This window comes from Pygoscelis adeliae, unplaced genomic scaffold (genome assembly GCF_000699105.1).
Source record: "Pygoscelis adeliae isolate BGI_AS28 unplaced genomic scaffold, ASM69910v1 Scaffold48, whole genome shotgun sequence".
NCBI lineage: Eukaryota > Metazoa > Chordata > Aves > Sphenisciformes > Spheniscidae > Pygoscelis > Pygoscelis adeliae.
This window is the reverse complement of record NW_008825618.1, coordinates 2,429,767-2,453,496: the sequence shown is the minus strand read 5'-3', so window position 1 is coordinate 2,453,496 and position 23,730 is coordinate 2,429,767. Positions and strand designations below refer to the sequence as shown.

The following is a 23,730-nucleotide window of genomic DNA, read 5'->3' as shown; positions in this document are numbered from 1 at the left end:
TCCAGCTCAGGGGGCTGAGTACCCTGAGGATAACTGGTCTGCCTGTTAAAGACTGAGGCAAAGAAGGCATTAAGTACCTCAGCCTTTTCCTCATCCTCGGTGACAATGTTCCCCCCCGCATCCAATAAAGGATGGAGATTCTCCTTGGCTCTCTTCTTGTCATTAATGTATTTGTAAAAACTTTTTTTGTTGTCTTTAACGACAGCGGCCAGGTTGCGTTCTAGCTGGGCTTTTGCCTTTCTCATTTCCTCTCTGCATGACCTAACGAGATCCCTGTACTCTTCTTGAGTCGCCTGCCCCTTCTTCCACAAGCGGTAAACTCTCCTTTTTTTCCTGAGTCCCAGCAAAAGCTCCCCGTTCAGCCAGGCCGGTCGTCTTCCCTGCCCGTTCTTCTTGCGGCGTACAGGGACAGCCTGCTCCTGCGCCTTTAAGACTTCCTTCTTGAAGATCGTCCAGCCTTCCTGGACCCCTTTGCCCTTCAGGATGGTCTCCCAAGGGACTCTCTCAACCAGCGTCCTGAACAGGCCAAAGTCCGCCCTCCGGAAGTCCATGGTAGCAATTTTGCTGCCTCCCCTCCTTACTTCACCGAGAATCGAGAATTCTACCATTTCATGGTCGCTAAGCCCAAGACGGCCTCCGACCACCACATCTCCCACCAGTCCTTCTCTGTTTGTGAACAGCAGGTCGAGCGAGGCACCTCCCCTGGTAGGCTCACTTACCAGCTGTGTCAGGAAGTTGTCTTCCACACACTCCAGGAACCTCCTAGACTGCTTCCTCTCTGCCGTGTTATATTTCCAGCAGATGTCCGGGAAGTTGAAGTCCCCCACGAGAACAAGGGCCAGCGATCGAGTGACCTCTGCCAGCTGCTTGTAGAACGCTTCATCCGCCTCTTCATCTTGGTTGGGTGGTCTATAACAGACTCCCAGCAGGATATCTGCCTCATTGGCCTTCCCCCTCATCCTTACCCATAAACACTAAATAATGAATATGAAAATGACAAAGCTGCATTTATATGTGAAAAAGCTATTAAAAGAATAGTTATGCATGTTAGCATTAGATTTATTTTTCATTTCCATTATCTATTTTAAACTATCCATCCGAAAATGTGCCTACCCCTGAACTGTTTTAAAATAAGGGTGGGGCTTATCTTCTCTAAGATAAGCCATTTTATCTTATCTAAACTAGGGCATCTTCTCTAAGCTAATCATTTAGCCAATCTATATCAAGAGAGCAAGCCGTCCAGGACCTGCTCTCTGTCCCTAAAGCTGGCTAGCCAGTATGGCTTGTATGTACAGCTAAGTTATTTTCCCTTTCCAAAACTACCTACCACTTAAATAGGAAGTGTCCATACTGCCTACTGGGAATGTCCCCAGCTGGCATAAGTGCCAAACTGTGCTCAGGCATGATCAGGGAGAGTGCTAGCTGGCCAAGGCCAAAACTGTGCAAGTGGCCTTGCTAACAGTGTAACACAACGGACAATCTTATTCCAATTCTTAGGCCCATACCCCAGTACATTACTAGTATAGATGTAGCCTTATACTGTCTCTACATTCAACGAAGGAGTTACACTAAGGTGATATTCCATCTTGCTTGTCTTACTTATGTGTTAGTATGGGATGAGTCAATATCTGGAGATACCTTTTTCAGTTAAATATAGGAAGTGCCTAGATGATTATACGATGTACTTCGTATTTGGACAACTATAATTAACTGAAATGAATACCATCATAGATGCTGTGGCCTAGATTCATCCTGCCTAACACTGGGAATCACACATCTGATTTAAAGAACATACTGAATTCAAGTTCCCTACTTAGTCAATGGAAAAAGATGAGCATGTCTGAAAGATATAGCCAGCCCAAGATCTGAACTGACCTCTACAAGTGCCTTTTTGTCACTTTTGGGTATAAAGGGAGACTAAGACAACCATAACTTAGTTAATTCAGGTAGGTACCTGAGTCTAAAGTCAAGAAAGTTGAATCTGGTCTGGTAAGCGCATTCCTGGGGCCCTGATTACGGACACTGACTGCGCAGAATCTCAGATCTCATTTTTTTAAAATGGTATAATTCTTGCCAGTGCAGAGGGGAGAAAGATTTGGAAATATGGCTGAAGGGTAATCAATGTAGCAATATTTGCCTGAGTCGGTAGACAGTATGAAGTAATAGCTCTGAAAAATTCATCTTATTTATCTCAGTTAATCAAAGGGAAACTCTCTGACACACTGGATTCCTGTCCTCTGTTAGATAAATGGACTAAATCTTAGCCAAATTTTGCTAGAGGAGTTTTGTACCATTTGAATTGCAATCACATCTTGTCAGCAGCATTTGTTCCTGAAGAACTGATAGGAGCTACAATTACTGGAAGGAAGTTATTAAAAACCCACATTTGTGAAACCTTACTCAATATCTTATTAATTTGGAAGACCATGCAAAATTCAAGAAAAAGTTATTTAAATGAACAATTGGGAAATAGCAGTCATAGCATCAAGTTGTCCTACACACAGCATATAAACCCTGTGACACAGAAAAGTTGTTTATAAAAACAAATCTTGTGCATATGAGAAATATTTGTGTAATCTTGTTCCTCCATCTGGCAGGAACTTTTTCAGTTTATTTTACCCTTATATTATCAACAGTACACTCTCTACTGTGAATGCCAGCACCACTGTAATCATATTTTTTGGTACATTTCACTGAAAATTCCCCAAGGCAGCACGGAATGTGGTTAAAAACAATTTAGGTTCTGTTTTACAGTCCCTACATGGGAGAATTTTTTATTGCCTGCAATATCCCCATTTGTTTAGGTGAGCCCAAAGGGCAAAATTCACAACCCGTACATCCAGGCAGTTAAAACTAAAAGAGGACAAGAGAGCAAGCTCGAGCACTAACCCCTTCCTTGTCTGCGCACACCAGTTAAGTCTTTGCTCACTGCTGGGTATCTCCCGTAGCTCTGGCTACTTTCTCCCAGACAATACTTTGGTGTAGTTTCAGGGTATATTTTAATTGAGGGACTACTTTGAAAGAAAGGCCTCACCAGGTTGGACTCTAAGCCACACAGTCCTGAAATGCTACTCCACCTTCAGCCAAACTCACAAGCTCTTCTCTCTCTCAAAGTAGGCAAAACACAACCCAAATTTCATCCGAAAGAAGTGCTGCTCAGGGGAATTGCACATGTCATTTGAGATGCCTTGAAGAACTGGAAAACCTGTAGAAAAATAGTTGTTGTAATTATATCTCAGGGCCACCACACAGGGCCTAGAGGAACCAAGGGCGAAATATTATAAAGTATGGTTGAAGTCAGCGGGTACCATCTGACCTTAGGCAAGGGGTTAGGCCCTTGACAGTCTTTTATATAGCACTATAGACATACTAATAAGATCTACATGTCATAAATACTGCTTTTTAACACTGCAAGTGTTACTTTTACCCGCATTCAATTTTTCAGTTTTTTTACCTTAATTTTCAGATTGTTTTTTACCTTCCTTTTTTCATGGTGCGGTTTGCTGAAACAAAATTGAGCTTTTTCTTCATTGTTAATGGAATTGCAGGTGTAAATAATAGTAACTGAACAGCTGATTTGTGTTGAACTTTAGATCAAATGCAGGTACAAAAATGTTGATACAAATTGATGCCAAAGCTGAGTGTGGGCTGTGAAAGCTTACCCATATGCATATCTTCTTTTAGTATAGCTCATTCATGTCCAAAAATTTACCAGGTCTATACAGTTTCAGAATAATAACAGAAAGGAAAAAAGTAGCTCATTTAATCTGACTTTCTGATTTTTAATTGTTTAATTTACATGTCATTTAATGCTAATTACTTGGATTTCATTCAAAGCTCCTTTTGGCAAGCCAAAGGTGATGGTAAATCTGAGAATTTGGTAAAGTAAAAAGTTCTGGAAAACTGCTGGATGCGTGCTGGTATCAGTTTGTGATGTCTTTCATCCCCGTGCACTTTCATGCTCAAAGTGTTTGGTGGTGGAGCACGTAGCATATCCTGCTAAAAGTGTAACACAGATATTGTATAGTCACTCTATTCCTCAAATACAGTCCCTAAAGGAGATTTGCAGTGAAAAATGTTGATAGATAGCAGTTCACTATAATGTACCAAACAATATTCGTTTAAAACTATCCTGTAGTGAGACCCCCCTGAACTTTCTCAAAAGGTTTGAACTTTTCAGTCACCGTGAAATTATTCTGGGCAGCTGGCCAGTTCCTAAATAAACTGTGTGTACATCAGTAGCAAAGCTTTTAATTTTGAACATGATTGACCTCAGCCTGTTATGAAAACTGTCAACTAAAATGAAAGAGTTAGAGCACTGCAGTAAATTTTTCATGATCATTTAATTTCATTGAAATATTTACAGAGCATTTAAGTGAATTTCACATACGCTTGCCTCACAGACCATATGAAAACTGCATCTTTCGCTCTTTACATTTTGCACAGTACTGGCTCTTCTTCCATGATCAGAATTAAATGAATAGAGAACAAAACAAAAATCTAGGAAGGGTAGGTCTTATCCCTTTGGCTATGGTTAACTCAGTTTCTCCTTTGGCATGTTCTCACCAAAGTGTCAATGTCTTAGAAACTCAATGACTGTGTTAAATTTGAGCTTTCGGTTTGCTTTGCAAGAACATTACTTTTGAGGATGTTTCTGTCTCTAAATGCAAATTGGTGATATTAAGAGATACTCACCTTAGTCAGCCCTTTGAACTGTTCAGGTGATCACGTTCATATTACCAGACCCTGGAGCACTTCCACGTTCCAGGCTGTCAGCTCCAACCTGAGTCCGTAACGAGACCTCTGCACGTGCAGACACTTCTCACATCCTGCTTCCGTACAAGGCGATGTAGGCTGGAGGGCAGGCGTGACACCGTCCTGCATTCGCCCGAAGATCTGAAGTGCACTGTGGCATGTCTCTTCTGGTGAACGTAGGGAGAGACTGTGGGAATGCAGCTCTCCTAATCAGGTCCTGCTGCTTGTCTCATTCCAATGCTTTAATGCTTTTTCAGCAACTCCAGTCACTGCTATCAAAGAAGTTGCAGTACGCACTTTAAAAGAACTCACTACTTTCACCCTGACCACACTTGGCAGTGATTAATATCTGGGTGACTATAGTACTACAACGTTTTAAGATAAAAAAATGAAAAACCACCATTTATTCCCTTACTCTTCTCTTCAGGTTCTACATAATGCTGTGTATACTGTGTGGCTTAAGTACTGTGATATAGCGTATTTTTTTTAATTTTTAAATGTCGACGCTTTCATTTCTGAGGCACAGATGAGAAAGCTTTAGTAGCTGGCAGAGGCAGGATGGTTTGTGAATAGTCTTGTGATGTGTCTCTGTTGGCCTGGTGGGGCCAGTGTGGTTACGTGGGAGATGCCAGCTTCCTGCCGGGAAGGCTGCTATCTCCAGCAGGGCAGCAATTGCCTTTCTGACCAGCCCAGCACAACTGTTTGACCATAGCCAGGGTGCGTCTCTGTGCTAAAGAGCTAACCCTGCCCCTTTTTCTCACTAGTCATTACCTGCTGTCTCTTTTATTCCCCCTGCCTCTACCGCAGTCTTCCAGTTTCACCACCATTCATGCCACTGTGTGTATTTAGGACAACCACTTACAGGTTCTGTTCAGTTTTAAGGGCCCAGGTCTTAATTACGCTAAAGCTGGTTTTAGCAATCACCTTTTTGTAAGGAAGCCTTGAAGTCACAAAGAAATTTACAGCTGAAGCTGCATTAAGTCGTATGAATGAGATCATCCCGTGTTAATGCCTGGGCTGCGCCGTGGGAGAGAATCAGTGCAATGAAGCAGTTGCTGCTGCCACCGCACTTACAGGGCATGCAGTTCAGAGGGTTCTGCTTCAGAAGAGATTCGGTCTCACACTGGGCTACGTGCCCCATCACACATGGGGTTTGAAGCCACCCTAAGGACCAGTCATTGGTTCTGATCCTTACGTCAGTCTCAGTGCCTGGAGTGCATTTGTGTGTAACCAAGGTGGAGCTTGGGGTTTTGTTTCCTCCAAGAAGAATCTGTTTTGCTTACCAACACAGCTTATAAACTAAGCCAGCAAACAGCAAGTGCTGATTATTGGGGGATTCACTTCAAAATGCTCCGAACCAAATGGAGACATGGCCATAATGCCTTTCTGGGAGAAAACAAAACACAAATATCCTCTCTTCACCAATATGTCTGCCTTTCTCACAGCTGTCTTTTGTATTGATCTAAGACAATTACATGAACAGGTCAGGGAGGGCTTGGATTTCAGGGACCCATATCTGAACGTATTATTCAAGCTACCGTTGGAATTCCAACTTAAGATTTCCTTTCTGCCACTCCTCACCATTTATGTACTACTTGGATAAGTTCTTCTGATCTAGGTTCAGAGCGGACAGTTGTACTCTATGTATTGTGCCATTAAATCTGCCCCTGTAAACTCAAGGACCATGGAAATAGTGGAAATAGACATAAATTCCTTCTATGGCTTTACAGGAACCATCCTAGCAGCCACAAGAGAATTTAGCCAGGCCAGGCTGACAAAATGTTGGTGAACTGTTCCCAGTAGGCTCTTTGGAGCTGGAGATCGAGGGCCTCGCAGAGCAAATCAGACCAGTGTGCATTTCCTTGCCACTAGTAATAATAATAAATAAAATTAAAAATCATAGATAAAATGTCCTGAATTTTATTTTGGGTTTAGCTGTTACTAGAAACGCTCTGCACCATCATTGCCACATTTCAACATAATCCTGTACCTTTAAAAACATAAGTGTTTGTTATGCAGTAAAGAAAGTTGAAATGTAAAAGTTTTAAGCAGCAAAATAGGATATATGTCATGTGGAGCAACAATTACACCCTAAGTGCGTAGAGAAGAACTCGGTGACGCTAAATTCCTCATGCTCCCCAATATGTAATATTATCACAGCATGACTAATTGGAGATATTCTGTAGAACTGCTTTGACTTTAGGATATTTAAACCCTATCTTGAATCATTCTCCCATTTAGACAGGGGATATTGCTGTCCCTTTGCTTACCTTTTGAACTCTACAGTTCCCTGCTTCCAAGCTCTCTCTGATCTGTTCTGCACTGAGATTTCAGACAACATTGCAATCTATCACATGCTCTCTATTCTGTATAGACTGACTTCTGCAAACAGGAGTTCACAGCTGTAAGAGACATTGTTCAAGCATGCCAAAATCTGCATATTTATGCAATGATTTCTTATTAAAAGGCAAACCAGCAGAAACTGGAAACCTTTTTCTCCCTCTAAAAATTACCCCTTCCCAAAGCTTTTCAACAGTACAATGTTGTAGAAAAGCCCTGTTAGATTATCCAATTCATTTCCTTGTCAGTGAGGGATTTCTTTCTGCAGTACTCTGGTGTTTCAAAGGTTCTGTCTAGTCTGAATTTGAAATGATGCGGCACTTCCCTCCGGAGAACTCTCTGAACACTCAGAGCTTTCCCTGAAAGGATAGTAATCTTTATTCTCAGCCTAAGAATTCCCTTTCTTAATTTCATCCTTTCATTCCTATATTTGGGGTACTCTATTACATTCTTGAAATAATTTGTTTTCAAATATTTCTTACATAAATTTACATTGTCTCCCCTTACTTTATTATCAGTTACGGTAGATGTAGTATAAATATTGGGCCTCTTTAGTCTTTCTTTCCTTCTTTCTCCCTTGCCCCAGTCGGTTTATGTAACTCTCCTCTGGTTTTCATGGCTCTCTTCTGCACTATTTTGGCTTGTCAGTGTGAGACTGATAAAATGGTATTTAGAAGTGAATACATACCCAAGTATGGTCTCTTCAAAGCAGCACGGAGAGGAGCTGTGGACTTCTGTACCATTTTCTAAAACTATATAATGTCTAACGAACAGAGATTGGTTCTGAGCATAGCCTTTGGCTGGTAATGTAATTGGTGCCCAAACTGGCCTTTTGATGCTGTACTGAAGTACAAGTTCTTGTTTAGTTTCTGCTCTTATTCTTGCTCTAGATTTTTTTCAGTCTGTTATTTCCTGCCCCTATTTCTAAATCTGTCCTTTCCCTTGTCTGCCATGGTATTTGCAACTCTTCACATTTTAATATCAAGTGAATTTCAGTAATGTCATTAATTTCTTCCTTTTAAGGATAATTAATGAAGCAATGAAATAGGACTGGACATAACACAGATTTATGCAATATACCCCTTCTATTCTGACTCAGTGCTTTACCATTAATCATTAGTCTTTGTTTGTAGCTCTTCAAACAGTTTTCAGTCCACATGACAACTTATATCCAACCGAATCTGAATTGATTTTCAGTTTAAGCTGTACTATGGCTGGAAGTGGTGATGTTGCTGATAGCATGACAGTGCAGCAGAGCAGTTGTTCTTCTATAGCATGCTGTGGGAGCGTGCATTTCACTAGGCAGTGCAAATGAGAGTTAAAGCTCCATTTGACTTCCTGGGTAATTCTCCCTGGTAAAAATCTATAGCTGATATCTATCAGCAGGATTTCCTGCAGGTACTGATGGTGAAAATCTGTTTTAAAATGTAAGCTTCTAAGCCTGTGCTCACAAGCAGGTGGGAGAAAGAGAAATGAAATAATCTCAGTTAGATGTATGCTTATTGAAATAGTATGCAATACACATACCATTTAAAATAAATATAGAAATTAATTTCACTGATTCTTTTTGACTTGGTATTTCGTTGCAATGACACAATTGAATTGCTACATAAGGTAATCAGAATTCAGGAATTGTATCTCCATATGGTATCTTTTTTATCTTATATCATTAGATGTAGCCATCATCTGTCCACATAGATAGATGTATTTGCCTTTTCTGTACTTAGATGTGTGATATTCCATGGAATAACTGTTTGTGGATATTTATAAATGCAACACTTGGTATGTGATTTGCTGCAGCTCAGTATCAGAATTGCTGATGTAGATGGATTCTTTTGAGTCCTTTGTTATTACTTATAATACTCATCTAAATGTAATTTTCCTGTTATTTTCATGTTCTGAGAGCTAGATTTTTTTAAAGTTGCTCCCTTTTAAAATGCTATGTTCTATTAGATTATCGAAGAGCTGTCAACATATACAGAAAGATGTGCCTAATAAGAAAAGATCATGGATGTTTATTTGCTTGATGAAGTGCTAGGGATCTGTGAAGAAAACACAGAAATAAGCATATTGAATAGCACCCTAATATGCTTCCTATTTTAAAATTAAAATTATTAGCAATCCTCCCATTTTATGACTTTCAATTAAAAGTATGATATTGTTAGGTATTTGTCAGCTTCTTGCACAAGCAGACCAATAAACTCCCGAGTATCAAATTTACCCTCTGCAGTTCTTTGCTGCCATCTTCTGTTTCTTTAAATGATTGCCATTATTTGGATTCTAAAAAACAAGGCTGGGATATTACAGAGCAAAATTTCCCTTTCTATCATTTTTTTCATTTCCTTGTTTTCAGCTAAAGCAAAGTGAAGCAAATGCAGATACAAAGGAGAAGCTTCCATTGCGTCTACGCATCTTTGAAAAATTTCCAAACAGGCCACAAATGGTGAAAATCTCCAAGCTTCCTTCAGATTTCACAGTTCCAAAAATAAGGTATTGAAATATTTCCATTGCTATAAACCTGTCTGGTGCCACATAGCACCCAAAAATGCTTATGGATTAGGCAGGTAGTTCAGAAAATCAGAAGTGAAACAGAACTAACATTGGCATCGAAAGGAGGTGACATTTTGGTTTTACCTCATTTTTACTTTTGGGGAAAAAAAAAATCCTATTATTCCTTATAATGTATTCATGAAGGCAACTAGTTTGACTGGAACCAACACAAGTACAATATGATTGAAAAGTCTGTTGTTGTTTCTGGACTCCCATTTGAATTTTAGATTCTTGGCTGACATAGACGACTAGCAGTCTAATCAATTCTCATGCAGCTTTTTAAAGATAAGATCAACTGGCAGCAAATCATTAGAGGGGATAACACAGGCCATCCAATACCAGTTAGTCTGTGATGACCTTGTTCCCTCTTTGGATTTGCATAGTTACCGCTTTCCTGTAAAACTCATCTTAACAAAGGATCAGACCCTCAGTTGGCTACTAGATCATCAGTTACGGTATGATTATTCTTGGCGTGGTCCCAAAAAAAGCTTACAGAAATCCAAGGGCTGCTTTAACATGCACAGGCTGCTCAGACTGCTGAAACAGCACAGGCTGGACAAACGGGTCCTCTGGCCATGCCCATTCCGGTATCCCCACCGAGCACATGCCAGGAGAGAGGATGGTGCGAAAGATGGCTGTCATTGTTCTGGCTCTCCTAAGGTTACAGTTCTTTTGATTAAACTCACAAGGAAATTAATGCAAGTGGTTTGACCTGTTTGTATCATCATCGCTGAATGAAAGCAATAATGCTGGTCAGAAGGGTCAGGAAAAACAACCTTCCAAAGCGCAAGGAAGCAGTCATAAATATTTTGCTTTCAATACCAAAATAGTGTTTGGTTATATATTGAGGGTGTTCTTCTCCTAGTCTTAGTCTTTTTTGTATTTCTTTCTAGCTGTGGTTTTCCCAGCATACTCTAGACTATTATGTGATCATGCTAACTACTGAAACAGACTTCAAACTATCACTAACAAATCATATCTTTAAATCTGAAGGTATTGTACTATGTGGAACTATCTCTCCAGATAAAAATTAGTTTTGACATAGTCAGTTTACACTGAAAATAGGGCAAGTCTACTAAACTCAAAATACAGCAAGATAAATGTACATTTGTTGTAAACAGAAATGCTTCTACGTTTTAAACATGGCATATGTGAGGCAGAGAATTGCTGAAGCGTCTTAATACTGGAGTTCAAAGCAGTTATATGAACAGATGTTGTTTGAAATCTTGAAGAAAGAATTTCTTGCAGAGAGTATGTTTCCTTTGGATTATATCAGCGTTTGATTTACATTGAAGTAACAACTCGCTGTTTAATGAGCTCAAAAAAGCTGAAAACTGCAAAAGGCACTTCAAATATTTAGCACTTTAACTCGTAAATAAATAAATAAAAGAATTATTATTCAAAGGAATAAAATTATTTTCTCCGAAGCTACATGCAAGCCACCCACCTCTCAATTCAATTATGGATTTCTTTAATAAATGAATTTAAGGTTTATCAGTTGTTTCGACTCTGTCCGTTTATACATCTATAGCCCACTACAACTTTTTCTTGGAGTTTATCCATTTTAGCACTAATGGCTTGTGACATGTCATAAAGAAAACCAAATATTAACTCTTCCTGGGTTTTTAATCCATCAATATCTTCTATTTGTTCACAAGGGAAAGTTTTATGAAGCAGTTTATTGATCGCCAGCAACAAGATACCAGCTGTTTGCTGCGAAGACTTCCTTCAGCGTCTTCTTCCTCATGTGACCACTCTAAAAGATCAGCAATTGAAGAAAACAAATATATTGATCAAAAGGTAAATCAAGAGTTTAGGGCAGTATATGTCTTTTCTTGAGTATTGTGAGGAAAGACCTCAGATTATTCAGTTTGTCAAACTACGTAAAAGTGAACACAAGCTACGACAACTGAACACAGGCTATATTTAATTTAGCCTAAAACAGACCTCACTGCAGATCCTCATTTGGTTTAAATTTTCCTGTCTCCTTTGACTTCAAAATTCAGGATTTGTTACATAATTTTGTTCAATGCATCCATCTTATGAAGCTATTTTTTTTTAAGTAGTCTTGCTGTTAATCACTGAGAAGCTAGTGGAAAATTAAAGTTTGTGAATATCACATTGGATTTTTCAGTGTCTTGATACTGTTACAACGTTGAAAATGCACTTCACTGAAGCACAGTCTCTGTGTAATCACTGGAGATGAGTAAAAACTTAAGAATTATTCTGATTATTTAGAGGACTTTAGCCTCTCTGTAGGCCTTGGAATCGCTAGAAAACATGCTGAACACATATATTTGAGACCCGTTGTGTTAAATGCTGGTAGTCTCCCAGCCAGACTGGCATGGATGGTTGGATTTGAAAAATATCAGAACTGCTTGGAATGATGATGACGATGCTGCCGCGTAAGTAGATGTGTGTGATTTCTGGCACCTTGCAAAACTACAGGGTCAGAAAAAATCTTCATGTGCATCATGAAAGATACTGGTTTCCCAGATTTCTAGTGGCATCTACACTGATATCATTTCTTGATCACTTGTAATATTCTGTAACTTATTAGTGACATTTTAACAGACAAAAGAAAAGTCCTTTCAATATTCATAACAGGGTGCGCGAATCCTCTTTGAATATTAACATCAGGGGTTTGTAAATACATTTTAAGTCACAGAATCACAGACAAGAAAAAGAAAGAGGGTACATAATGTAGCTACACAGTATAACTCTGGCTTTCCTAGTATGCAGTTTGCAACTATAACTCAGGACAGCATTCGTACAGGCAGGAAGCAGAGTTGGGGAAAACAATACTCTTCTGAAGAGAGACAATTTGCAAACTACTGTTAATTTCCATCCCTATTTCCATGCAAGAACCCATTCCTGCGGCCGATGTATTCTATGGCATCAGTAAGCCAAAGCTGAACAGCGTGGCCTGAGAGGGAGGTCTGTGGTAAAATATTATTTATCAGACAAGGAAGGTCATAGGAAGGAATCAAGTCTAAATGGACATCATCTACTCTAACAAGCACGGCAGAAAAATTGGAGAAGTTATTAAACGACAAGCCTAGGGGTCAGCAGAACTATGCCAAATACCACTAATGATGGACCTCAAACACTGTGCCAGGGAAATCAGAGTACATTTCTACCATGTAATGAAGAGATGAACAGAGACCTTAAACTTGTCCCAGCCACACAGATAAGTCCACTCCATGCAATGCAGAGCTGTGCAATGATTCAGTATCTGTTTACATTAATATAGTTTAAGTATATTAAATTGCAATCTTAATTCCTTTTGCCTGCTGTTCACAAAAGTGGATCCTTATCGTGTTTGATGATAGGTGAATACGTGGCACAGTTTATTCAATGAGATCTTGCAATATGAAAACAGAATGCTGCATTCTTTTCAAATTTTCACTTCCCTCCAAGAGCAAATATGCATGATCTGACTTTCATTTTTTAATTGAAATAAGTGTTTGCAAATTGCTTTTGCACTATTCAACCTGCTTTAAGCACATGCTTTTGGATTCCCATGCCTCAAGGGTAGAATCAATGTTGAGTCATATATCTGATAAATGTAGTTTAAAACAAGGTATTTACACATTCCTATTTAGAGGGAGAAAGCACTAGGAAGGATTTTGTGAAAGTAATTACTCTGGCTTTCTATAGTTACAGTTGCCAAGGCAACCTCACTTTTGTATGAACAAATCTTCTTAAAAATATCCTTAAAACAAGCTTGGAATGACTGGTTGCACTTAAACACAAACCTTGCATGCATACTTTACTTCTCTTTGTAAAAAAAGAAACCTGACCAAACATTTTACTGATGCCAGTGCCTAGTAGGCTGCATTCCCACTGCTCCTGATAGCAGTGTAGTGGCTTCAGAAACTTTTCACTTTTTTTTTGCATTGTAGTTGATGAAAAATAGGGTGGAATCGAAAGGTGGGATTCTGCTGGCAGATTTGACTCTGTCTTTCCTTTATGGTGGCTGAACTGTGGCTAGTTCCTCCATTTTCTCCTGGACTTACGTCAGTATTTCTGCGTTCCATACTTGCTGAAGTGATAGGAAGTACTTAATACATACATTCCCTTATTTCCACTTCAGCAACATTCTTTTTTTCTTTCTCTAAAAATCTGCCACTATATATGTACGGTGGTGTTTTTGTGTTCAAAATCAATCTGACCCATAATTTGTGATGATTGATAAATCAAATCGTTTTTTTTTCTCTTTTATAATGGGTTTAGTAAGTTTTTTCAGTATTATAATTACCCACTTCCTTGAAAAGATGTTTTAATTTGTAAAAGGGGAGTAGATTTTCATTGCATTCTTCCTTTTTTTAAGGTATTTTACCTTCTCAAAATAATTGCAAAATTTATTTATTTGTATATATTACCATAAGCATGACGACAATCAGTTTGAAATTATTTTCATCTATGCCAAATCAAAAGAACGGCTTTGGAAAACAGATTTCTTTGCTATACTCCTTTTTTCTAGTCAAGTCTGTGAGCTCCAGAAGTTTTTCTAAGTCTTCCAAATTTCTAAACTATTATCAAAGTAATAACCTAACCAAACACTAATATAAAAAATTCCTTTTAGATACCTAAATGCCCTTTACCTTGTATACATCCCGTAAGAGTTCTCTCTCGATGTGTGGGGTCTGAGTGGGTGTGTGGGAACAGACCGTGCCATGTTCATTCTTCTGCATCCAATGCCAGCAGATGCCTGGGCTATCTCAGATACGGTGCTTGATAGGCAGCTTAGCATGATGCTTTGCTTGAGTTGTTTATGATTAGCTGTAACTTTGTGTGCAAGACTGGGATTCTCTGGGGTTCTCCGAACTTAACACTGCTGGAAGTGCAGGATGGTTATTCTTTCCTCTCTGCTTGAGGTCCTGCTGAGCAAATTTTCTTAAACCCATTGATCTTGCCACAGACCTCCTTGACTGCATGCTGAGCTATTCTATCCCGATGTGGTCTGCAGGTCATGAGTTGAAGAGCTCTGGGTCTAACTAGAGAAACCAGGACTCTCAAGGTTCGTGAGCATACCCCTAGTATGTAGTAGGGTAGTTTCTGTGTAGTAGTTTCTGTAGTAGAAAGTACCATGAAGATGCTTTCTGGTGAAAGAAGGAAGACTGCTCAGAAAAAGTGCAAGTATAAGGAAACAGTGCCGTTATAAAATTAATGGAAAAAGTATCTGTGGAAGGGGTTAAAAAATTAAAAGAGGGAGTTATGGTATTAAATGAACATTGTAGATGTGGGTGAAGGGGAGTTTTAGAGACAGAGAGGGAAGTGTTCTTTTATACTTCCACATTTGTATGAAAATTATTCATGGTATGCTGGGAATTTCCTTAGCTAACCAATATTTCAGTAAATTCTTGGACAGGAGAACTGGATGAAATATGGAAAAATTATGTAATTTTTTGTGAGTGGGTGGATGAGAAGAAAGGAAGTTGGCAGAAAATAAGGACATCTCACTGTGGTGGCTCTCACAAGAGCCTGAGGGATAGTCACAGCAAGTTTTAGGGGACAAAAAAAATAAACGAACTGTAAGTTTTACAACAAATCTGGTGTCCAGTAAAATACAGCTGAGTTGGCTGTAGAGCATTGGCCTTGGCTTCTTAACTTCCAAGACTAGAATCAGAGGAGCACAGAAACACCTCAGAGTGCATTCCTAAGAGACATACAACTTTTAGCAAGCCCTGCGGAAAATTGTTGTGAGGTGGATGCTCCTGAATCGGTTACTTATCTTTGGCCACACAACACAGCACATTGCTCTTAAAGTAAAATTCAAAACTGACAGGCTCATGAGATGAACTTTGAAAATGCCTATGGCTCAATATGTACAGATACCCATGTGCATGTTTACAGCAGTGGCACAGCAGGAGGGAATTACAAAACAAAGCAAAAGAGCATTTAATATATCCATGTATTTTATAGTCCAGACTTTGAGCATCTCCTATTCAATTGAACGAATATAAACAAGCCGGCCCTCTTATTTCTGCATTTGTAACATTAATTGGATAGTAGCAAACATATTTTCTCTTTTCTGTCCTCTTTATCATCCTGTTTCCTTTCTGTTTCCTTTCACACGTATGAGTTTTGGTTTTAGCTCTGCAAGCAGTGAAGTTAGTAGCCATTCCTTTTTCCTGTGGGAGCAAGATCCATCATTAAGGTCTAGCTCCTGTGAAAGCTCAACCTCCCACACCATATGCCTCTGCCGTCGATTTCCTAGTTACAGCAGAATGTACCTGTATGACGGGAGGCCACGGTCAGAAAGTGAGAGCTGATCTCGGAGGTAGCCAGAGCCATTACCATGGAGGACTATGAATATTAAGCAGCAGACCCCACGCTGGATTCTGCGTTCTTTGGGGAGTTGATGCACAGAATAGAGCACCGAGGTGATATGTTCATGATGACCTGTGTTGGCTTGCAGGTGGGCTACTGAGCTTTGCACCCGCTTTTTTTATGCTATTTGGCTTCGTTCCCAGATATGATCCTGCTGATAACCATTAAAGTTAGATGGGATGGAACACAAACATCAACCCAATTATAAGCCTCATCCTGGAAGTGTCTGAGTACTTCCTTGGAGATCAACTCCATCTGATTTCGGTAGAAATCATTGTCTCTCGACACCTCAGGGAAAGTTTATGATTTTATCTGTTTACAATTTCACACACAAATTCAACACACAAGATTGCCCACAACTTTTAATGCATGTTGGTTAACATCATAGATACTCCATTTCTGAGCTGCTGAGACATTCCACCTATTCTTGATAAGATGTTGTTGTTTAATCTGGCAATTTGTTCCAGCATGCCTTTTTCTGATCTGTGCTCAGCTTCTTTCGTTAACTATTCTGTTTCTTGCAAAAAGAACCACATATATTCTGAGAGTATTCTGAAAGGACTTTTCCTTGCAGAAAGTATTTGTACTTGTAAAAGCTGAAATAGCCTTTCAGCTTTTCTAAGGCATAGCTTTCAGTATTGAAGACAGAATGTCCCAAGATATCTTTCAGAAAATCATCAGGCATGAAGACATACTCATAAACTTTATTTGTATTTTTTCCTTCTTAGAAAAGAACCAAGGGTAGAATATTTATTCATAAATTGTCATTTCCAGAATTTCTACTTCTTCTTGTAATAAACTTATGTCCCAAGTTAATCAACCTCTTCTGAACATTACTTTGGGCATTCTATTGTGCCAAGCAGAATATTGGCAAATAAGTACAATAGCATTCTCTTGTGTTCCTGATTATTCTTTTCTCCAAGTAATTTGAAAGAATAATTTTATCACATCAATTTTGAATATAGCAGAAACTAATGAAGTGTAATTGCACATGAATTCCAAGTAGAAAAGATTATTTATTTTAAACACTAATAAACGCTAAATTTTTTCTGAAGTAATTCTTGCAGAACTTTGTGCATAAGTATTAATAAAAATAATTCAAACTTTATCTTGATCTCCCTTTACTGAGTATCTGAGTAGATCTCAGTCCTACAATTTCAGTTTCTGTATACCACTTGTTAATTAAACACAGCCAAGTGCTTCAGCCTTACCTATTTATGTCATTCACAGGATATTGCCAAAATCTATCTAGCTATAACATTCAGAAAAGTCATTAAAACAATCTACTTGCTGGAATAAGAATGGCTTATGAATCCAGCATTTTCTTGCTCATTACAGTCTTGATTTTCAAAGAAGACTATTTTTGTCCCATGTCTGTTCTCATCAGATCTTTCTAATGAAGTTAATATATGTAAATACAGTGATGTATTTCAGGTTTTCTGAAAATTAATGAGGAGACCTCTTTGTCTATTTTGCATTTTTTAAAGATTTTGTTTATTTTCAGATAAAATGGATATGTAACAATGTCCCTATGTCCCTGTGTCTAAATAGTCAATTTATAGAAAAAGACATTTTCTCATTAAGTATTTTACCACATGCACATTTCAGCTGGTAATTTTAACTTTTGTGACCATGTTTGCCTTCAGAGCAGAGAAGACAGAACTGTGGTAGTAACAAGATTCTGTTCTTGTTATGGTCTGTCTCTGGCTTTTGATGATTTTACATTGCTTTGTCAGTCCTGCCTCTACATAGTATGTTCAAAATTCTGCCTGAAAAAGACCAATTTTCAATTACAGTCTGAGAGAAAAGAGGCTGGGGACTGGATATTCTGCCATTTTTAAAGTGCCAAAATTCAGCACTTCTTTCTGGCATTAGCTTTCTACTTCATCAGTTTTGCGCTGAAAGATTTCAAGGGTTTGATACAAAGGCTGTGAAGATGCATTAAAATGCAAGGCGCTGATCATACTCTTCCTATTTCTTCGATCAAACAAAATTCAGGCATGGCAAAATTTTTAGGGCTGCTGTATTGTAACAGAAAAGAGCATGCATTAGTTTGGAGTGAAAGGAGAGGCAATGAGTGGCTGGGTTACAGGAAAGCTCTCCTATTTAAGCCTTGTACTCTCCCTTTCCCTGCTCCTACCGAGGAATCCAGATCGCCTTCTCCAAGCCCTTCAGTATCCTTCACCCATTCACAGGTCTCATTCACAAGAACTGATTAAATATAGTTGTGATTGCTTTGTTCTAGTGAAGGGAATTATATGCATGTGCTTGTACAACCAGGAGTAACGTTCTTCTTTGTTCCGCCAACCCAAGTTACCTCCCATCTGAAACTCCCAGTCCATATCAGTCTTCTTCCATTCCCAGTCCAGCCCAGCCTCGCAGCCCCTTCTTCCCTAGAGCCTCAAAATCCCCAACTCAAGGTGTGGAGTGGAACCTTCTCCTCCATCACTGTGCACCCAGCAGAATGTATTACAACCCCACATCAGCTTGGCCAGGAGTCCTCACTTCCACCCTGTTGTTGGCTGCCATGAGTAATCCACCCAGCCCTCTTTACTAGCTTTTGCCAAGGTCTCCCTGGCTCCTGCATTGAGTAAAGATAGAAAACAAAAGAAAACAAACCTATCCAAGGTTGCACTCGCCAAAATGATCAGAGGGATGGACCACCTCTCCTATGAGGACAGGCTGAGAGAGTTGGGGTGGTTTAGCCTGGAGAAGAGAAGGCTCTGGGGAGACCTTATTGCGGCCTTTCAATACTTAAAGGGGCTTGTAAGAAAGATGGGGACAAACTTTTTAGCAGGGCCTGTTGCGACAGAACAAGGGGGAATGGCTTTAAATGAAAGGAGGGTAGATTCGGACTAGATCTAAGGAAGAAATTCTTCACTATGAGGGTGGTGAGGCACTGGAACAGGTTGCCCAGAGAAGCTGTGGATGTCCCATCCCTGGAAGTGTTCAAGGCCAGCTTGGACAGGGCTCTGAGCAACCTGATCTAGTTGAAGATGTCCCTGCTTATTGCAGGGAGGTTGGACTAGATGACCTTTAAAGGTCCCTTCCAACCCAGACCATTCTATGATTCTATGATAAATCTACCCTTTAAACCACTGAAAGTAAAAAACTCAGATAAGCCAAAGGGAAAAACCCAACCATAGTATGACAAGACATAAAAGAGAGGGATTCTTCTCCCTCCCTGGAGCTGCTCCCCCATGTGTCTGAGATGGACTATCATCATCCCCTTTAAGTCTTTGGGGGTTTTATGAGTATGCTATTAGCCTTGTCCACATTCTCTGACTTAATTGAAAAAGGTTCTTGGTTATGAAAGGACATGTAGATTTTCCAGACCAGTAGTCAGCTAATTAGAAGAACATGGCTTTCCTTAAGAGACAGGCAATAATCAAGGGCTACAGAAGGAATTAAGGCTATTTCAGGTCAATGACTTCTGAGAGTTAAGGAGATTATGCCCACTTCTCATTCTAGGTATCTGATCAAAAGGGACAGGCTTTGACTCCTTGTGGCACTTATCTAATGGTAGACCACTTTCTTGACTGTTTAGCAAGCCTGCTTCTTATATAGGACAACGACACCAAGGGTCAGATTTTCAAAGTCCAGATGAAAATAGTTAGTTCTACTTTGAGAGAGGGAAATGGATTAGGTGATCTCTAGAGATCCTTTGTAATTGCAACCTTTATGATTCTGTAGGCATTAAGCAAAGTTTTCAAAAGAGATTAAGAAATTCCCCACTGATTTCTATAGGTTTTAGTCTCTTAACCTGCTTAAATCCTTTTGAACATTTTGTTAGGTACCTACAGACAACTTGCAGTCTGGCTTACCATCACTCTTCATATTTTTGTCACATTCATTTTGATAGAGTCCGATCTCTTCAAGCCAAAGATGCATAGGCAGAATGTTGTTGAACAAATAACAATGTATGCATTTGAGAGGCTACACAGCAAACTCCTGTGGGCCAAAAATATCCTATATTTAATGGAATGCTCAAGCTTTGAACAGATTCTGCCCAAGTATTTCCTCACTGTTTCTTAAAAATCACTTTGATATATTGCTTAGTGTACTCACTCTTCATATTTTCCCAAGAAGTTGTACATGTTTAAATAATGATATAATACCTAACAATCTGTTCATTCTGCAAGTCTACATAAACCATCAATTGGCATCCAACAAATTCCAAACTGAAACAGAAGCTTTGGATGATTTTTTTTTTCCTTGCTTGGAATTTCTGGCATGGTACGGATGACTATTCCCATATGGTCCTGCAGTTGCCTATAAAAGATTGCTATTAACAGCACTAAGCTAAAATTCCTAATTTTCATATAACACTTAAGAAATGCCTTAGAAAAATATATTGCATGCACTTTTTTTTTCCTGTTGTCAAGCAAACATTTCAGACATTTATATGTCATTATTTACTTATGACCTTGTCTCACCTTATGTTGTAGAACACCCACCAATGCTTGTCTCTTCTGCCAACTCTGCAGTGGTCTGATACAAAAATAATACACTACGTCACCACAGTTTTTACCTGTTGATAGCATACAATTCTCTGTCAAATTCAGGTTGAAAACAATTGCTTTATGCAGTGCTTGCTGGGGTTTGTGCACCACAAACCTCTTGCTAGGAAAACATATCAAAACCTTGACAATGAGTAGCCTTTCTCAAAACTTAAAACCACTGAGCCATATCTTAGCTGTTATAAATTGGCATAGGTCCCCCTGAAGCCAGCAGTGCTGTGCCAATACACCTAGGCTGTAGGACTGATCCACAGTCATTAGCTGTCATCTAGCAAAGGTACCATCCTGTGTTGCTTTGCTTTTAATCTCTTATGCCAAGGATTTTCTTTTTCCAGGTTAGAAAGCCTAGGTTTTTTTAATATACTACTAAATAAACATTGTAATTTAAAATGTCTGCAGTACCTTTTCAAAGCAGCGGGTGGCACTTGCAGAGCAACAATGTTCTGTGATTTAGCTTCTTTTACATTTACAGTGGTTTATTGCTTTGTCCTTGCCGTTTTGGACAAATGGGATTTCATAGGATGTAGCATTCAGATCAAGTTCACATTGACTGCACTGAGTCATTTTGTCTGCCTGAAGTCTGTCCTGCCAACAGCAGCAGCGAAGGGTGCCAGCACTTGCGGAAGAAGCACTACCTGCAGATCTCCTAATCCTGTGTCTACGGGCACATCTGTGTAAATAAACTCAAAGGAATGTGGGAACCAAGACGTGAGCTTTATGCATGGTTTCGTAGGAGCACATGCTTCCCATCTAAAACCGTCTCATCCAGGAAATATTATAGGTAATTTGCTGGCCTGTCACAGCTGTTCCTTACAGATTAAAGTAACCTGCAGGAGTTCTTTAAAATGTGTTGTTGAAAACATATTTAACAGTAATCAGATGCTGTTAGGTGATTTCAGGACAGTGTCTTATGCTAAAAAATAAAGCTCTACAGCAGAAAGCTATATGGCACTGTTTCTTCTGCACTGAGTGCACTTATAGGCTGCCTAAAGAAGTAAATAAATAAATAATGGCTAATAAAGATACACTGAGGGTGTCCTCACAGTACATCACAGTCTGTAATAAAAAAAACAGCAGGCTAAGTAGATATGCCCTAAAATAACTTCAGCAGAGAATACTGTCTTTATTTAATTCCACATCATCTGATTGAGTAATGTCTTTTGTACATTAACACTGCTAACAATTTCCTCTGCAACATTCAAGAACTCGGCAGGTATCACAAGTTTTAATTGCCAGCCTCCTTCTACACCAGCATGCGGCATCTAGACATTATTAAACAAAATACTGATCATCACCCCCATTTTCTGTTTGTACAGTTCCATTGCATTTGCCTGGTGTGCTATGCAAATTTGGAAAATTAAATATTTTAAAAATCTATAGTAATGTTTGATTTTCTTCAACACACATATTGATATATGCATGTTGCAGTTTGACTGACTGCTGACTCCTTTAAATATGAGAAACAGATCAATTGTGCATATCTAAAAGTATTATCTTGTATTGCTTCTTCTGGATATTTTAAATTTAAGATAAATTCACCAGAGTTCTGTTGAAGCAAGGACTCATAAGTCCTAAAGGGCAATGAGGACCATCATCTTCAAAAGCCGTAATCCTTGGAAGTGCCTGGATTGTATTATCAGTTCCGTTTTGGACCACTGAGATCCCTAGGCACCAAAGTGTAGGATCTTGTGCATGCTCATGTATTCCTACATTAAAGAACTGGATACCTGGCTCCAGTCTAAATTCTATCACAATGCAGAAGCAGACAGGATGGTAACAAACCTTCAAAACTTCACCTAAGCCGCAGTCCGTCGGGTATGCTTAGACCATGGTCAGTGCCCAAGGACGTACTGCCTCAGGTGCAAGTTTCACAGCTAGTCCTTCTGAAAAAACGTGCAAGAGAAGTAAATGCGCTCTTTGCACAAATAACCTGGTGCAACACACTGTGTTCTGGTCCCTTTCCCCATTCCCATGACTTCTTAGGCATTTATTTGTTTAAGCATCACTGAATAAAATTCATGAACAGCTTTGGTAGTAGGAACTAGAACCCAGTCTTTTCTCCCCCATCTCAGTGGCTCCAGATATGGGCTCCTTCCTACTGCTTCACTTCATCTCTCTGGCTCTGTGGATGTTGCACCTCTGGCTGCGCGGTGGCCAAATACCAGAGTGCAGCACTGCAAATCTCCAGCAGACAACTAGGGTGTTCATTGAAGGCATCAAAAACAGGGTGTCAAACCATTTCCAGCTGAGGCGTGCGAGGGATTTAGCAGCGTGCTTTTATGCAAAACATAGGCCACTGCCTCCTTCTTTGTTAGTCTTGCTGCCTAGAGGGAGGATTCGGCAGTCCCTGGTAGACAAATATGCCAGATGTAAGTAGCCCTTGGCCTAGACCTGCTAGCAGCTTTTCTTGAGATGATGTTCTTCCTTGCTGGCACTAGATGGTTTAACACTGGGCTTGGGGAAGCACTAAATGTATCTCTACAAGGGCCCAGCCTCCTTGTAGTCTTTGAAAAGAAGTCGGCTCCTCGCTCCCGCTTTCCCAGGGCACGTTCCCTTATTGACAACCTGGGTGAATTTCCCTGCTTGGACCATACGCTTAGTGCCGAGGTGTTTTGACACCTGTTTTAAACATCTGATAGAAGTGGTCTGTGCCATATAGGAAGCTGTAGACAATTTCAGGAAAAGTTAGTTCCCTCAGCTTTTTTCTGAAATCAGATGAGCAAAACCTAGAAATTGGAAAGGAAATTAATGCTTTCTGTGTTTGAAATCTCTCCAATTTCTAAGATGTTAACAAGCAAAGAATTGGTATTAGAAATAAATGGACATAACACATTAGTAGGCAGCACACTTTCTTTTCCCTGATGTTTGATGCAATTGCAATTATTCTAAGGCAATTATTTATAACAAGAAAAAACAACTGAAACAAAAAAGCTGTTTTTCCACGTTCATTATCCCATAAGTTTGATGTTCCTAGTTGAGCCCTAAAAAAATTATTAGCTAACACCTTGCAAAAGGATAGATACTCCTGTGGTTTGGAGATTTCTTTCCGCAATCCTGATAAGGGGAAAAATCAGTTATCTGGGATTGCAGTTGCTAATCACCGACATTAGAAGAAAAAAGATGTGAAAGATTTCCCATTGCTTTCACCATTGTCAGTTATATCTAAGTCCATAATAAGGTACCATGCTGATAACTCCACTAAACCTGTGCTGAGGTACTGCAAATGAGT

At 39.4% G+C, this 23,730-nt stretch overlaps 1 protein-coding gene across 1 annotated transcript in view; it reads left to right on the top strand.

Annotated features, from left to right (window-relative positions):
• NALCN (sodium leak channel, non-selective) overlaps positions 1–23,730 on the top strand; it is a 251,553-nt gene that overhangs the window by 177,661 nt on the left and 50,162 nt on the right. The window contains exons 15-16 of the mRNA XM_009333336.1: positions 9,449–9,585; positions 11,304–11,445. Of these exons, the coding sequence (XP_009331611.1) occupies positions 9,449–9,585; positions 11,304–11,445 (279 nt within the window). The remainder of the gene's footprint in view (positions 1–9,448; positions 9,586–11,303; positions 11,446–23,730) is intronic.